A 17,419-nucleotide genomic window follows, 5' to 3' on the forward strand; every position below is an offset into this window, starting at 1 on the left:
GCTACAGCTTTTTCGCTACAATTGTAGCGGTGCCATATATACATTAGCGTACATAACCTCAAAATTGAATTATAAGAGTCGCGTTTACCTCGTTTACAAAATTAATTGAAACGAATAGAATGGAATATATTGAAGATTGGCTCATGAATGACATATTGTTCGATGATTCATCAGATGAAAGCAACGTTAAAGAGGAAGAAGTTCCGCTACAGTTGTAGCGGTACGTTTTGCCGAAACGTACTCGTGTAGCGCTATCGTAGCGCTACCGTAGCGCTACGGTAGCAGTGTCTTGCCGGAACGCACTCATTGTAGCGGAGGCTTTAATGGACTGCGATTGGTCAATTCCGTCAGACACATAAGAATTGACCAATCATAGTCGACTATTGAAAAGAGCTCCGCCTGCTCCGCGCGCACGTTTGCGACACTCTCGCCGCCAGACGTAGATCAACGTAGAGTCGTAGACCCGCGGTGACCCAGTCCGATCTGTCCTAACCTTAACGTCAAAATTTGTCATCCGCACGGAGGGCGAGAGAGAGAGAGGGGCATCGTTCGTCGTTGCGATAATTCGGAGTTCCGCGGGGGTGCAACGACGTCGGGGACGATGCTGTCGTCGGGACACGACTGATCCGCACGAGCGCGCGAGACCGAGCGACATCCCGCGCGGAGTAGAAAGCGGTGCTATGGGAACGTCTCTGGCCGCCGAGTGATGACACCCGGACCGTCGTTTTCTGCGGTGCGTAAAACATTGCCGACTGTTCTAATTGGTTCTAATCGCGTCTTATCGCGTCCCCGTTTCCTTACACCCGCGCGACTCGTCCCTTGGTACGTGATGACACACGATAAACGCCGCCTTCGAGCGCTGATAACGTCTCGATATGAGCAACGCTTTCCCGCAACTCCAAACTCCCAAGTCTCTATGTCGTCGACCAGCGATTGTAAAGCGGGTAGAGTAATTTAATCCGCTCGCGTTGCAGAAGGAGATCGAGTGATATTCGAGAGCAACCTGTGTGCGCGTTAATTTAAAACAATGATGGAGTTGAGTCATAGTCTTACCCTCAACGAGGATGCCCTCAATCAGATCCCGGAGGCCAAGCGACCGGTCTTCATTTTCGAGTGGCTGCGCTTTCTGGACAAGGTTCTGGTTGCCGCTCAAAAGGTATCGGTACTTAAAAGCCTGACGTTTTTAGTTAAGAGGCTACCGGAGTAACTTGTACGACAATAACTTTAACTCTCATTCTCGCAGAATGATATTAAAGGATGCCAGCAAAAGTTAGTGGAGCAATTAACCAGGCATATGCAAGGAGCGCCTGGTCCGCCCACCCGGCGTCTCATCGCAAGGTGCCTGGCAACCCTGTTCAGCGTGGGCGATACGTTTCTGCTCTTCGATACTGTCAACAAGTGCAATGACATCTTGAGGAACAAGGACGACTCGCCGAGCTTCCTACCTACGAAACTGTGAGTACTCTGATTATCATTATTATTCATTCGCTTGGTAATTAATAATTCTGTGGTATGTATGCATACGTGTCATCTCTCTAGAGCTGCTATTTGCTGCGTGGGATGCATGTACGAGAAACTGGGACGAATGATGGGCAGGTCGTACGAGGAGACTGTGCAGATCCTGATAAAGTCCTTGCGCTCCGCGGAATCGCAGACGCGGATAGAGATCATGCACACGTTGGAAAAGGTGATGAACGGTCTCGTTACCGAGTTTTCAACTTTTCAAGTGTGACCGTGACGTATGTTTTTCTTATAAGGTGTGCGCTGGAATGGGATCCGCGATAACCAATGTGCATAAGGAGATATACAAGGTTTCGAGGCATTATCTAACCGACAGGGTGATGGCAGTGAGATGCGCCGCTGCTAAGGTACTTGTATTTACAAAAGTCAGGATGTCGTGTGTTCTCTCTACAGTCACGGCGATTCATTTTTGTGTACACAGTGTTTGTTGGAGATGTTGAATCACGCCCCGTTTCTGTACACGACCGAGATCGAAAGCGTTGCGACGTTATGCTTCCGAGCATTTGAGGGCTCGAATTACGAGGTGAGATGCTCCGTCGCAAAATTGCTAGGCACCCTGGTGGCAATGACACAGCTTCCTCCGCCCAAGATAAAAAATCCTACAGGTATACGGGCGAAAACGTATGGAAATGCATCTGCAAACCATATTCTAACACGTACATGCTGTACTTTTAGTTGCGCACAACAAAGGTGTTAAACAGGCGTCGCTTGAAGAGGTGTTAAATATCCTGATGTCCGGATTTTTGAGAGGCGGCGTCGGCTTCTTGAAAGGAACCGGCGAGATCATAAAGGGAAGCTCCAGCATAAATAGAGAAGTGCGAGTTGGAGTGACACACGTGAGCGATTACGAAACATATGTCTTTAACTATAACGTATAAATTTATATGCAACTGTGCGAAAAATATTTGTAATATTTTTTAAGAGAGGAAAGAATTACGTAAATTGAGAATTTTTCTATAGAGTCAAACAGAGCCCTTGATTTTACCGAAGGATATCTCGCCGCGATAAAATATTTCGCCAACATTTCATAATCGCTGTTACAGGCGTACGTAGTGTTCGTTCAAATGTTAGGCGGCACCTGGCTGGAACGAAATATCGGCGCTTTAATCGCGCACGTTTTAGACCTGGTTACAAATCCAAAAGCCGCTAGCTCGCACGTCGAGGCGGTGTACTCGCGCAAATGCGTCAATTTTATATTGCGCGGTACTATCGGCAAATTGTTGGGGGAAGGCGCTCAGGCAGCTGCTTGCAAAGAAATAGCGCACATCATCTTGAAGCAGATGAACTCCATCGGTAAGAGTAATGTTTCACGCGTCAATATTTAACACAATGCACGTGCATCATCTCGGTGTTTATTAGATTTCAGTCCGGAAAACGCCAAGGATTGCAATCAGGAGACATTATTCAGCCAGCATTTGTTAGTGTGCGCGCTGCAAGAAATGGGCAATCTGATATTGGGATTGGGTACCACAGCTACGAACTTGCTATCCGATCAATCTCTAAGTGCGTTTTCGCATTTTTCAAAACAGATCTCGCTCCTTTATCATATGCAGAAATAGTTTGAACAATGCAATTATGCATCTGTTGTAGGTCTGATCGATGCCATAATGGCAGTTCTGGTGCATCCGTGTCAAGCGGCTAGACTGGCGGCTTCCTGGTGTTTACGGTGCATATGCGTGGCGGTGCCGAGTCAGATAACACCTCTGATCGACCGTTGCGTCGACGGGATTGAGAATATGCGTAGCTCGCCGGAAGCTATAGCCGGTTACAGCAGTGCTCTCGCCGCGGTGCTAGGAAGTGTTCGCCTGTCACCTTTGGGAGTCCCTCATACCAAGGGGAAGGTACGTGTGCTTTTGTATCTTTTTTTTTTATTATACCGATCATGCTGGATTAATTTACCAAGCTTCCAATTTTCAGATAATTTTCAATACAGCGGAAGAGCTCCTGAGAAGCGCGAGTCAGAACAGTCGCTTGTCCTTAAATCGCACGCACGCAGGATGGCTCTTGATAGGAGCGATAATGACTCTAGGTATAAATATCTTATATTTAATGACGTATAATAATTTTGAGAGTGAGCCACACATACATGCATAATTTATATGTACACACACAGGCACAGCAGTAGTAAAGGGTTTGTTACCGAGAATGTTGCTTCTCTGGAGAAACTCCTTCCCGCGCTCGAACAAGGAACTCGAGAGCGAGAAAGCTCGCGGCGACGCTTTCACGTGGCAGGTGACTTTGGAAGGACGTGCCGGCGCATTGTCCGCTATGTACAGTTTCTTGCTGCACTGCCCGGAACTTCTGAACGACGATATTACACGACGATTACTCACGCCGATCGAATCCGCTCTGGCAATGCTGACAAAGTACTAAATATTGCTATATTTGTTTTTAATATAGTGTGGCAGACAGAATATGTTAAGTGTCAATTCTACAACTTGGATGTATCTTTTTCAGTTTGTCTCCTGTTTTGAAGAATTATGGTCAGCAATTAAAAGCTCCTGCGGCCATGGTTCGTTTGCGCTTATACGAAACGTTGTTGCTGCTACCGCCGCAAATGTTTGAAGGTAAACTCTATATACTATAAATGTGAGTACTGTATTTTATACTTCTCGAATTTCAATGTGCTATCTGATGTCGCACAGGTTCTTACACGCATCTTCTGAGAATGCTGGTATCGGAGTTCACGCTCACAGATAATCCTGGAAACACGACTACTTCCTTACTGAGTGTAGTTTGCCACGCCAACGACTCTGTGATTCTTGGTACGTGGCTGCAGGAGACTGATCATCGCACAATAGAAGATCAAGTGAGTTAATTTCTATACGTTGCAATACTTTTGTCCCCGTAAATAACATTTTCCGATGCTTGGCCGAGTCATTGTTTATTTGAGAAACTCGTTTCCGAACTAAATACTTGGTAATATACCTAGGTAATTACAAATATGAAAAATAACATACATTCTTGCAATTGTAAATTTTATGAAATATAATGTTTGCGTTAACTTGTAAATATCCTCGTGTTTAGATGGAACCAAACAGAAGGGCAGATTTAGAACATGTGAGTAAGGTGTTCTGTAAAATGTGCCTTTGGTTTCTTTATCTTGTTTTCCTTATTTACGTTTGTATGTATACAACTTTATAAAAATTGTTAGATTTTTCATATGCACCTCATTTTGATGTTATTATTATATTATTTTATGTTATTAACTGAGTATATGTATACGTACGCCACTTCACATTTTGCCTAGTTTCAATACATCGAATACCTTATACATTTCACTCATATCAAGACAATCTATATCTTATTTGTTTCAGTGAAGAATATATATTAATTTATGTGTATTATTTCATAATTTTTTTTAGATTTTTATATGGTCCAGCTTTACTTTTTATCAAGATTTCAAACTCGGTACTTTGTTATAATTTACAATCCTTCTTTCAGCTTCAACCAAACAGTGCTGCGGGATCTGGGGCATTGGAACATAATACATGCTGCCTCTATAGACCAATGCCACACGTAAGTTTAAGCAATCGTTCCTTAAAATAAATTATTACAAATAAATTTTATAATATAAAACACCCATATTCCTATAAATTAGTTTTAAATCCTGCCAATTATAAATTAAAGAAAATTATAATTAAAATTTGTCAATATAATTACAGTTTGAAATGATCCCTGGTCCTTTGCCGTTGGGTGTAGCGGTGATTGATTTGTCGGTCGCGTTATTCGGCCAGATATTCCCGCGTGTGGCAAACAAGCACAGACTGCAGATGTTGGATCACTTCAGCGAGTGCATAAAACATACCAAGTCGGGGAGGCAGGAAGCAATACAAATGAATGTGTTCACGGCTGTATTGAGCGGCTTGAAGGGTCTCAATGAAGCGAAAACAGGCTTCGGACAGGAAGACGTGAAGAAATCCGCCACTAATCTCATCATCAGCACGCTGGTCAGCAGCAATCCTATTCTACGATGGGCGGCGGGAGAAGCGGTGGGCAGAATGGCTCAGGTGATCTCCGATCCCAAGTTCACCGCGGAATTGGCGCAGACCAGTTTTGACCGGTTGAAATCTGCTCGCGATGTGGCCAGCAGAACCGGCCACTCGTTGGCGTTGGGCTGCCTTCATAAATACGTCGGCGGAATGGGCTCTAGCCAGCATCTTAACACCAGCGTCAGCATCCTGCTTGCACTCGCTCAGGATAATTCGTCTCCCGTAGTGCAAGTAAGATATTGTCACAGTGTCCGTTTTATTTATCCTCATGTCAACTTGGACAAAAAAAAATTGTACAATAAATTTGCCTCAAGGTTTGGGCGCTGCACGCTCTGGCTCTGATAGCTGATTCCGGTGGACCAATGTTCAGAGGCTACGTTGAGCCTACGTTGTCCCTAGCGCTGACCCTTCTTCTAAATGTTCCTCATTCCTACATCGATGTACATCAATGCATCGGAAAGGTTTTATCTGCGCTCATCACGACAATAGGACCAGAGTTACAAGGTAGATACATAATATATATTATAGTATTGTAAAAATAAAGTATAGACTGTTGATTTTATAGAAGATAACGCATTGAATTATTTACAGGTAACACAACAACGATTTGTATGGCACGATCGTCATTTTTGTGCGCGTGTGCCATTATGCAGGATCATCAGGACCCACTCGTTCAGGCCGAAGCGACCGGCTGTCTTCAGCAGTTACATCTCTTTGCACCCAGACATGTCAATTTATCTTCCCTCGTTCCTACACTATGCGTAAGGCCTCTCAAGCTCTTGAGGATTTCGTTGTTGTAAAATCTTTGTTATTTCATCTGATTATTTCGTTTACAGCGTACTCTATCGAGCAATCATTTACTCCTGCGTAAAGCTGCAATATCGTGTCTTCGGCAGCTCGCTCAGCGCGAAGCGAAAGAAGTATGCGAGCATGCGATGACTCTGGCTAATGAAAGCAGAGATACTAACGTGGTGGAAGGTCTCGTTATCACTGAGACCGGTCTTCCGGGCGTGTTATTCAGTATGCTGGATACGGAAACTGACAGTAAATTAATCAAAGATATTCACGATACTTTAACGAGCATGCTGCACATATTAGCGGCCGACAACCTGTCTCAATGGTTGTCACTGTGCAAAGATGTTCTCACGATAGCTTCAGGTAAGTCAAGTTCTGCCAATTAATCGTCCTTCATCTTTGAAGAATTATGTGAAATATTTCGTTTCGTTACATATAGAATCGAGCACGGTCGAAGAAGGCAATGCGGCGAATGCGGAGGACAGCGCCGTTGATAACGAATCGGCGGATGCCGAGGGCGACGACGACCAGGCTGAGTTCCACGCCGACGAATCTACGAAACAGCGACCGTCTATCACACCGAGGTGGCCAACGAGAGTCTTCGCGGCACAGTGCGTTCGACGCATCGTCGCGGCTTGCGTGAATGACAAGCAGGCGCACTTTGATCTCGCCCTAGCCAAAGAGTTGCAGCAATCTAAGGGAAAAGGTGCGACTGACAAAGTCTCTAACGTTGCCGTCTTTCCGTAGATTTTCCTTGATTTTTTTAAATACTCATTCGTATGGGATCTTACAGGAGATTTTCTGGTGTTACATCTATCGGACTTGGTGCGCATGGCATTCATGGCCGCAACGAGTGATTGCGATCCATTGCGGCTCGAAGGTCTCAAGACCTTGCAAGAAATCATTGATAAATTCGCCAAAGTTCCCGAGCCGGAGTTTCCCGGACACTTGTTGCTGGAGCAGTTTCAAGCACAAGTAAGTCTCAATTTATTCCATATTTTTTAATAACTGAATAATTATATCAAATATGAATCTTTTTAAAGGTCGGAGCTGCTTTAAGACCAGCATTTTCTGCGGAAACACCGTCGCATGTTACAGCCGCAGCCTGCGAAGCTTGCAGCGCATGGATCGGCAGCGGTGTCGCTAGAGATCTCAATGATCTACGGAGAGTGCATCAATTACTCGTGTCATCGCTGGAGAAATTGAGAGAAGGTAACACTCGACCGCAGCTGTATAATGAGAGCCTGTCGACGTTGGAGAGATTGGCAATCCTGAAAGCATGGGCAGAGGTATATCAAATATTATTCATATTTAACATAAGCAAACAATATATGCGGGAATACGAAATATCAAATTTATTTGTTGAGAAAGAGAAAATTAAATTTGATTTTTCCTTACAGGTGTACGTAGTTGCGATGATAAGAGACGGATCCGCATTGAATAGCAAAGATACCACTAATCGAAACGCGAATCAAGTTGACGAAGCTAACGAGGAAGATTTTGGGGAGTTCGAGTTTCAGAGCGAAAGTTTGCTCAGCCTCGTGCAGCCGGAGCTATTGAGTCTAAGTCAACATTGGCTGTCCGCGTTAAGAGATCATGCGCTACTCTCTTTGCCACCAGGTATTATTGAATCTAATGAAATGTAGAAATATATTGTGCAAAACTATGTGTTTAATTAATATAATAATTAAAACTATTATGATATCTCACCAGAATTCTCCAGTCAGTTGCCGCACGACGGTGGTGCCTTTTACACGACAGACACTATGGAGTCCGCGCGTCCTCATTATGTAGAATCGTGGGCACCGATTCTTCACGCCGCGACCCTCTGGCTCAATGCGAGAGGATTCGAAATGGGGGACGACAGCCAGGAGAAGGCGACGTCGAATCTTACAAATAATAACAATCATAACAATATTAATAACAACGACGAAGCTGCTGCTTCTAATTCTAAAACTAATATGAATGTTGAACGTTTTCACTTGTTATTTGGTGAGTATGTGATCTATAAAATATTAAAATGCTTACACGTGTGTACACAATGCCAACATAATTTACTTTATACGATTATGCCTCGACAGAATATGTAACATTCTTTTTCGTTATCGTTATTTCTAGGTATATGCATGGAGGCATTGTGCAGCCCTCGCTCTTCCGAGTCCCCGCAAAATATAAAGACATGCTTAAATGCGTTATACACGCTGCTCGATTCAACGTGGGCACGTAAGGTCTTCATCACGGATCGTTCCTTGCCGATCGAATTATGTAATGTTCTTCATAGGTATGTGCACATGTATGAAAGTATACAATTAATTTTTCTGTCGCGTATTATTAATATCGACATGTTTGTTGCTTTAAAGATTGCTTTTAACGCGAGAGAGTTATGTCATCCAAATGATAGTGATGGAGGTACTGAAGCAAGTGATGAAAGCAGCGCAGGAAGATCTTACTGCGAGGAAAAAATTAAAGCTCAAAGGTACGCCAACTCGAAAATTATTCCCAATAATTTTGACAAATTTTTGCACTGTATACGCACGCGCGTTTACATAAATAATACATGTAATAGAATGTGTATCTTTTTGTTTAGATAACGCATCGGCGCATGAAGAAAGCAACGAAACGACAGAACTGGATCTGCTGGGTGAGGGAGAAGAAAGTGGCGAGCTTACGCCAGGCAAATCATTGGTGTTCGCTGTCCTGGAGGTATGTCTGTGTCTCCTGGTACGGCAGATACCAGCGCTGAATCCGAATCCCGGCGGCGCCACGGCCATCTTGTCTCAGAAAGGATACGTACCATCCGAGAAGACTGGCAAGCTGATCGCATCGTCCCTCAATATAATGGAATCTCTTCCTACATTATGTTCCCCGCAAGGTATCCTCGCAAAGCGCCTACGTTAATTAATATCGTTAATCAGCAGTCCCATAGCAAATTACCCTGTTTCTTAAAGGTGCAGTAGCAATTCTCCCGACGCTTCTGTATTTGGCAACGGGCGTGATACGCGAAACCGCGGTGCGTACGGACAACGATATCACGAAGGCCAGTTCGGAAGCGCCGGTTCACGCTGCGTTACACTGCGTCAAGAATCTCATCAGTAACAAATACGCCCGGGATCATAGGAGTCAAGAGCAATGGACGGGATTACTGCGAAGCGCGCTCGCCAAGATTATAGATCTGGCCAAAACAGGCATGTTAATTTTACAGGATGGACATTGAACTACAAACGCGTATCCCTTATTTATGAAATATCAGAAAATAGAAAACATATCTCGCGTGTGTTCCTTATATCGATACATAATATCTATCATAGTAATCGAAGACATTAACATTGTGTACTTTACTTAGTTTAATTTTACCTGGTTTACCTTTATAGGCAATGACGAGACTAAGATGGATGAGGTGGCAATGATGCTAGGCATCGCAGTATTCGTGCTCCATGCGTCACCAGATGTGGTGAGCGCTCCAATTCTGCAATTTCCATGTATTAATCACTTCCGGCATGCGTTCCAGTCGGAAAATTTAACGGTGAGCTGATGACACGCAAAGAAAATGTGATCCCTAATTGTTAATCTTAAAAGTAATCGAGTAATCTTGTACCTAGGTAAAGTTGAAATGCGTGCAAACATTAAGAACGATATTTCTGCATCCGGAACGTAATATAAGTACGCCATACATCCATGCACTCGCTCCACGACTGGTAGAATACCTGTACAGCGATAAGAGCAAACAGGTGACAAACGACATGGAACTGACTTTTACGCTGGAATGCATCAGCACGGTGGAAGCCCTCATAGGAATCGCCGACCTCTCTAATCGTAAGTTATCCTAATTGAACTTACAAGAAACTTTTACTACGGAATTATGTCTCGTGATCAACTCGTGAAACATTAATGCAATATGTGTTACACGCTGTACAGGAGATCTGTTACAAGGTGTGTGAAAAGTGCGGCCTTCATAATCTAATCTTTTAACATGTTAATCAATTAGTTATAATTTACTGTACATTTGTCGAGCTTAACATACACGTGACGTTTCATGGCATTATTAGGTATTCAAATGCTGACTCTGCTTGTACCCATTTTGATCAATTACTTGCTGGAAGGGGACGAGCTCCAGCGCGCTACAAAGTACCAAGCGAGCCTTCACCAACAGAGTTTTCAGTGGCTCAATAAGATCGGGCCAAAATATCCGCAGGTACCTACAATATTTCGAAAATATCTTCTGAATGATATAAGTTTATCAAGTAACCGTTTATATTGCTAGGAATTTAAGACGCTGATGTCACAATCGACCGAACTGAAAACTAAATTGGAGAACGCCGTAAGAACCAGCCATCAGCAGGCACAGCGGCATACCCGACTTGATCCTGTAAAACCGCCGATCAAGATATCCGCGCCGTCGATCAAATTAAAAACCGACTTCTCCAATTTCAACTAAAGGGGAAATCTTCTCTGTTGCAGATAAGAAATACGAGATAATTTGTTAAAACTTCGTAAAACTAACGTAAATAACGATAGCAATTTTATCGTAGATCCGATCGTGTTAACGCGATTGAATTCGATCCAACAATTATCAAGCAAATCGAATCAATTGCTGTTTGTAACCTCTTAGCATCGTGATAATTATAAAGTGATATTTCGCTGTTAGAAAATCGTCGTACTCGACTGTACTTAGAAATAAAAATTAGCAACATTACACAACGGATGTAAAAGAATAGGACAAAATGGGACTCGGATGGGAAAATTGATGTCGGATGATCAATTTAATCACTATTATAAAAAGATAACTTGTCTTACATTATCTTCGCCCCATTTTAACTTCTTCATTACTAAGTGTAATAACGTTCCTAATTTTCCCTTATGCTTTTCGAAGTGCAAGAAGATAACTTTATATCAGACTTTCAGATTGTATATATACACATATAGAATTTAGCGTGCAACATAGAGAGTATTAATTTATTTAATGATTACAAAGATGCTGATATATTATATATTCTCACCTCACTATTTCGATGGATTATGAAAGATAAAAAGTAACAATCTAATTTCATGAATAGTGCGGTGTTGACAATTAAGCGACTGCAAATATAACGTGCACAAAATAAGTTATGTAGGTAACATAATATAGATATTTTCGTGCTCATTCGGATCGTTATTCCACGACTCAGAAGTTTTTACTCTGAAATAATTTTAATATAGTTTTAATATAATTGATATAATTATTTATTAACAAGTCATTCCTTGGGAAAACACTTGCCATAAAACGGACGGTTAAGCATCCAGTAGAAAATATAGACTGTCTTAATCGAGGATATTTAACGTTCTTCTGACAAGAAGACTGACAACCCGCTATACTTTTAGTTAACACGCAACTTTTAATGCAGACAAATGCAGAGAAAATATGTACACGATTTTGTTTTGCGTATCTAAAATTGATAGTGACGGGTAGGTAGCAACTTTATCGTACGAACGTCTGATGTAACATATCGAATTATACCGAGCTTTTTTTGTAATACCAGAATTTTTGTAAAAATAAACTTTTTTTCTAGACTGCAGCAAGGCGCACGAGAAGCGCCTTCGGTAAATTAGTACCGTACAATATTGGGCATTACAGCGAACCGATTAAACGATCTGCAATTTTTTAATATTTTTTTGTATTTGATTTTTTAATGCCCTAGACATTGTAGCCCGACATGGACGAAAAATAAGAATGAACTGCGTAACGTAAATGTGTATGAAAGTCGAAATTAGAAGGACATAATTCGGAAAGGGTATCCTCCTTGAAATTTAATCGTATTATTGCGTTATCGTCTTAGAAAATCGCGATAACGAGCACGTAGATAGAAACGTTTAGATTACCGGTGTTGCGGCACGAAATGTTTTTATAATAGATTATTTATTCTAGTCGCGATTTCATAATCGCGCAACGGTGTCCTTGAGAAAAAGATGTAGGTAAAAGGAATCGACGGGAATTTATTATGTAAAATTGATTCCTCGAGATTGCCCCTTCCTACCGGAGAGATTTGGGTTCGCAAAATACAAAGCTATCTTTCCAACTACCATCTGAAGTTCGGCGTAGCGCGAGTCTCGCGATGTCTGTACATAATTGAGTTCGAATTGCACGGTAGATCTGACGTAGCGCGTACAAATTTTGTAGAGTCAAACAAAACGAGTTACGATAAATGTGGAATGGATTATGCGCTCGATAGAAATGTCCTACTATTTTTATATCATTATTTTAGAAACCCGTTGAGATTGTTTGTAACTTTTAATTGGGTGCCGAAGAGAGCACGGCCGTTTATACACGCAATGTATAGTGTAACTGATCCACCGAACTTCCATGTACGTTTAAGTCGCGATCCGATTGAAATCTCCGATAAATATGGTACAATTATAGTATATAGCGTTGTATTACATAACTGCTGCAGTTTTGACGAGAATAAAAATAACTGATTAGAGAAATTAACTTAATCGTATTTAATTATCTTTTATAGGGGACAAGTTCAGACACACCTTGCGTTCTTATCTTGCAGAATATCGTTAATGTGATAAGATAATTCAAAGGTCAATGTTTATTATTCCGAACCAACCAACCGGTTTCCCCCCCTCTTTAAGAAAGCGGAGTACATACCTGAGCGCCAGGAAACGTGTTTTAAACGACTCGTGTGGGAATATCAAAGTCGTGATAATCATGTTTAAAGCAGTACAGCGCCAGCTGTCGTGGGGTCATCATTGCTTCAATACGACCGTAATTGCTCGTCCCCTTCGCGATAGCATCGACGACATCACAGCGACGAGACTGAGCACGAGACACCTTTGGAACCGAAAGTTGTCTACGCATCTACGCGAGATGGTGAAGGCGAGAAAGTACGTGGTGGTGAATCACTTCGTGAACGAGGCGAAGCCGACGGATCTAAAATTGGTGGAAGAGGAGTTACCGCCGTTGCAGAATGGAGGTAGGAAAAATGATGACATGATCATCACAAACTCCGGGCGAGTGAGCATTTCAAAGAACGTGTGATAGCAAATGCGACTGTCCACTTAGTAATTTGCTTTCTGTATCTGCTCGCGAACATTGTTCCACAAGAAAATAGGAACGAATTACAAATTAAGAGACAGAGATTCAGTACAAGTGTTCAACGATATAAACGTATAAAGTTCTACTATAAGCAAGGCAGATACGCACAATGACGAATCACATTTTACTACGATAATCGCTCACAGCGTCGTACAGTGATACCAGAAACAATACAAACACTATAACGCGATCTGTGTGTGTTGCTACAGTATACGTGACATAAATTATAGATAAATGTGCACATATACATGTTACGGCACGCAGATTATATAGCGAGTAATTTACATATGATTTTGTTCGAGGCGTATCAGCAAGATGATTTGCATGCAAATGCTGATGTAACATTAAATTCATTCATATCTATAAATAATTTTGTTTCGTAATAGATACCGAATTAATGTAACGAAATACAAAAATTAAGCTGTCGGCAAGTTGCTCGATTTCGTCTTTTAATATTTTCTACCGTAATATATGATTTTTTTTCACCTAATTATGCAAATAATGTTTTCGTTTACATTTATTATTATTACATTGTAATTGTCCGAAAGTAAAACGGCGCGCAGGTGGAAAACGGTATATGAATTCACATATTAGATTTTAAATTATTGTGCTACCTACATCTCGCTCGGACCTAAAAATTGGCTTCATATTTAATAATTATTATTAATAATTAATAGTGCTGATGAAACTGTGGTGATCGCTATTCTATTAGCACTCTTAATTATCGATATTAAATTAATTTTATCAGCCATAAATTATCCTGTGATTAAAAGGTTGTTATATATTTTTTCTTTCATTTAGAATATCTCGCGGAAGCCGAGTACTTATCTGTGGATCCATACATGAGACCGTACCTGCAAAAGTTCCCGGTCGGGATCACAATGATCGGTAGTCAGGTCGCCAAGATCGTGGAGTCGAAAAATCCAGATTTCCCGGTTGGCAAGAGGATCGTCGGGAACCTGGGCTGGAGAACTCACACGATAGTCAAGCCGAATACCGTCGATGCAGCGTTCGAGTCAACACCGTACATTTTGCCGGACCTAGGCAATCTGCCGCCGTCCCTAGGCCTAGGCATGCTGGGAATGCCGGGGTAAGAATTTTCGCAAGCTTACATGCTCTGTAATGTGGCACGCGCTTGCTTATAGTCTTGCGAGAAAAAGAACCGCGTTTATAAAATATAAAGGACTCCACGGTTCTAAGTAATTTATCGTCTTTCATTTCCCTAATAGCACAGTGCATTAGGCAAACATTAGTTAAACATTGGCCCAATATTTGGTTGTGATGGGCCAATGTTGAGCCACTGCACAGTGCTACTAGGGTTGCGACTACGCCGACGTGCATCTAAATTTTTAATGTGTGAATTATGCAAATCATAAACCGACGCCAGCATTAAATAGAAATTCCTAAAATTCGAGATAAAAATTATAATTTTATGAGATATGCGTATTTATTTTTTACGTCAATAGCAGGAGTAAAAGACACATACCATAAATTATTTAAATGAAACTCTCTGTCTCTCTTGCTCACAGCAACACGGCGTATTTCGGCTTGCTGGAATTATGCAAACCGAAGCCCGGCGAAACAATCGTCGTCAGCGGAGCCGCCGGTGCGGTCGGCTCGCACGTGGGCCAGATCGCCAAGAATCTGGGCCTGACGGTCATCGGTATATGCGGCTCCGACGAGAAGTGCAAGTGGCTTACTGAGGAAATGGGTTTTGATACAGCCATCAACTATAAGACCATGCCAATCGCGTCCAGCTTACGCAAAGCCGCTCCGCGAGGCGTGGATTGTTATTTCGATAATGTGCGTATTGATAAAAGATACTCTTCTTACTTCGATCAATTAAATTGTAGATAACTTCAGTCACTCTTGATAAAACTTTTCGCGGCGAAAGCAGCAAAGAACACACCATTTGTTGTAATTTCAAAATTATTACATTTCGCCAAATTCTGTTAACAATGGAATAATGAGCGATTAATTTTTGCTGTTTAAACAGTGTATATGTACATACCTTTGAAAAGGGGATCAAGAGAAATATAAATCAATGGATTTAATAATTTACATAGGCAAAACTTTACGAAGCAAGAATGGTGGAAGATCTTAGAAAATGTACTGTTATAAATTTGAGTAATTTAAAAAAGTATAGAAACCAGTTATTTTTACCTACTTTTGGTAGCTCTAGTGTTAAAAATTCCACCTCGAAATAATTGAAAGAAACTACGTTCTTCCTTCCAATTAGCTATTGGGACTTAAACCACGTTAATTAACAGGTTGGCGGAGAGGTTTCCAACACAGTCATGTACCAGATGAGACCATTCAGCCGGGTTGCCGTGTGCGGTTGTATATCGAACTATGACGCGGACCCTTCGGCCTTGCCTAAATGCACGGTTCTGCAACCTGCGATAATCTTCAACCAAATGAAGATCGAAGGATTCGTTGTTACGCGTTGGTCGGACCGCTGGCTCGAGGGAATCACGCAGAACTTGCAGTGGATACGCGAGGGTAAGCTCCGTTACCGCGAGACCGTGACGAAAGGCTTCGAAAACATGTTCGATGCGTTCATCGGCATGATGCGCGGAGAGAACATCGGAAAAGCGATCGTCAAGGTGTAGACATCAACGATCTGCGTAAGATGCCAATCGACTGATCACTTGCGCAAGGTCGTATATCGACTTTACGCAATTTTCAGTTGTTTCTGCTTAAACACTCATTTCGGACCAAAATGAGCGTTTTATCCTGTAAACTTTTCTCAGCATTCTTCACGTTTTTTAATATTATTCAGGTATTTACACATTTATAAGGTCAGAATTACACAGCGTGTTATCATCGAACAACATTCAAAACGCAATTGAACGAATAGTCAGGTTCTTTTTTCTTGTCAAACCATTTGTAATAAATATACCTTTTGCATTCTTGCAGTAAAAACAAACAGAGGCTGTGAAAAATATGTAGTTGCAATTGATATTTAGACAATTGTTTGATATTGCATAATGTGCAATAAAATATGAAGTTTATTAAATAAAACATATCGTTCGATCGCAACTTTGTGCTGTTATTTTTTCTGAAAAATCCCTATTACCCCCGTAAATGACATAATATAAAATTAACAAAAAAATTGATAAAATTGTATACCAGAAGTGACCTCGCCTATCGTCAAGAACACGGCTCTGACTTATCCTGCAACATGTCTCAGCCGTTGTTCATTAAAAAGTTTAAAATACAGGTCCGAATAAAATATATAATCCTAGATACAAGATATATGTCAAGATCATTGGAGTGGATGAGAGGATCGTCTGTAATATCCGGTTTTGCACTCTCTTCTAATAAATTCAACAATAAAAAGCTTCAGAATACTCTTCCATAATGGCAGTCTGCGATAAAGACAAAGTTTTAAATTCTGATGCCCAGCACTGGGTGATTCAATATGTTAATTAAATATCATTATATTAACAATTTTTGCTAAGCATAATTTGTTTTTCTTGATAAATTCAATGATAAATTCAATGACCTAATTACACAATAGCGATGGGCGAAATAAAGCCTCATTTCGATATGCAATAGTGACTGCCAGTACAGCGCCAGTTTTACGTCCTTACGACCATAACTGCTCGTCCCCTTCGCGATAGCATCGACGACATCACAGCGACGAGACTGAGCACGAGTGACGAGACACCTTTGGATCCGAAAGTTGTCTACGCATCTACGCGAGATGGTGAAGACGAGAAAGTACGTGGTGGTGAATCACTTCGTGAATGAGGCGAAGCCGACGGATCTAAAATTGGTGGAAGAGGAGTTACCGCCGTTGCAGAATGGAGGTAGGAAAAATGATGACATGATCATCACAAACTCCGGGCGAGGGAGTGAGCATTTCAATGAACATGTGATAGCAAATGCGACTGTCCACTTAGTAATTTGCTTTCTGTATCTGCTCGCGAACATTGTTCCACAAGAAAATAGAAACGAATTACAAATTAAGAGACAGAGATTCAGTATAAGTGTTCAACGATATAAACGTAAGTTCTACTTTAAAGGCCGT

General features: G+C 41.6%; 2 protein-coding genes across 5 annotated transcripts in view; both read left to right on the forward strand.

The window, feature by feature from the left end:
• The first annotated feature begins 363 nt into the window (after positions 1–363).
• On the forward strand, positions 364–12,771 carry LOC105563689 (HEAT repeat-containing protein 5B). 3 transcript variants are annotated; one of them, XM_012015478.1, is made up of 34 exons: positions 364–733; positions 975–1,156; positions 1,244–1,455; positions 1,540–1,687; positions 1,758–1,868; positions 1,943–2,126; positions 2,197–2,357; positions 2,565–2,814; positions 2,881–3,024; positions 3,112–3,362; positions 3,439–3,550; positions 3,635–3,887; positions 3,979–4,088; positions 4,167–4,330; positions 4,549–4,581; positions 4,966–5,040; positions 5,187–5,744; positions 5,828–6,017; positions 6,105–6,274; positions 6,350–6,671; positions 6,748–7,014; positions 7,102–7,283; positions 7,352–7,597; positions 7,709–7,928; positions 8,022–8,300; positions 8,427–8,589; positions 8,669–8,784; positions 8,896–9,180; positions 9,257–9,493; positions 9,680–9,831; positions 9,908–10,121; positions 10,224–10,238; positions 10,355–10,500; positions 10,570–12,771. In XM_012015478.1, the coding sequence occupies exons 2-34, from the start codon at positions 1,028–1,030 to the stop codon at positions 10,741–10,743; spliced, it is 6,273 nt and encodes a 2,090-aa protein (XP_011870868.1). In that variant the 5' UTR covers positions 364–733; positions 975–1,027; the 3' UTR covers positions 10,744–12,771. The 3 variants fall into 3 exon arrangements, with proteins under 3 accessions (XP_011870868.1, XP_011870870.1, XP_011870869.1); XM_012015480.1 differs by lacking the exon at positions 4,549–4,581; XM_012015479.1 differs by lacking the exon at positions 10,224–10,238 and having other exon boundaries at positions 365–733.
• A 143-nt stretch (positions 12,772–12,914) lies between these two features.
• Positions 12,915–17,419, forward strand: part of LOC105563688 (prostaglandin reductase 1-like) — an 8,234-nt gene continuing 3,729 nt past the window's right edge. Inside the window, exons 1-4 of one of the 2 annotated variants that reach the window (XM_012015475.1) lie at positions 12,921–13,261; positions 14,185–14,473; positions 14,913–15,186; positions 15,654–16,425. In XM_012015475.1, the coding sequence (XP_011870865.1) occupies positions 12,997–13,261; positions 14,185–14,473; positions 14,913–15,186; positions 15,654–15,995 (1,170 nt within the window). In that variant the 5' untranslated portion in view covers positions 12,921–12,996 and the 3' untranslated portion in view covers positions 15,996–16,425. Of the gene's footprint in view, positions 13,262–14,184; positions 14,474–14,912; positions 15,187–15,653; positions 16,426–17,419 lie in introns of those variants that run through there. The other variant, XM_012015476.1, reaches the window with a different exon arrangement.

This window comes from Vollenhovia emeryi, unplaced genomic scaffold, assembly GCF_000949405.1.
Source record: "Vollenhovia emeryi isolate VEMERY1.0 unplaced genomic scaffold, V.emery_V1.0 DF939172.1, whole genome shotgun sequence".
NCBI lineage: Eukaryota > Metazoa > Arthropoda > Insecta > Hymenoptera > Formicidae > Vollenhovia > Vollenhovia emeryi.

Bases quoted from the DNA above. Each gene is read 5' to 3' on its own strand.
- LOC105563689 (XM_012015478.1), top strand. From the start codon at position 1,028: ATGATGGAGTTGAGTCATAGTCTTACCCTCAACGAGGATGCCCTCAAT. The intron at 2,358-2,564 runs GTGAGCGATTAC...TCGCTGTTACAG, and splicing joins TGCGAGTTGGAGTGACACAC to GCGTACGTAGTGTTCGTTCA. The intron at 3,888-3,978 runs GTACTAAATATT...TATCTTTTTCAG, and splicing joins GCTCTGGCAATGCTGACAAA to TTTGTCTCCTGTTTTGAAGA.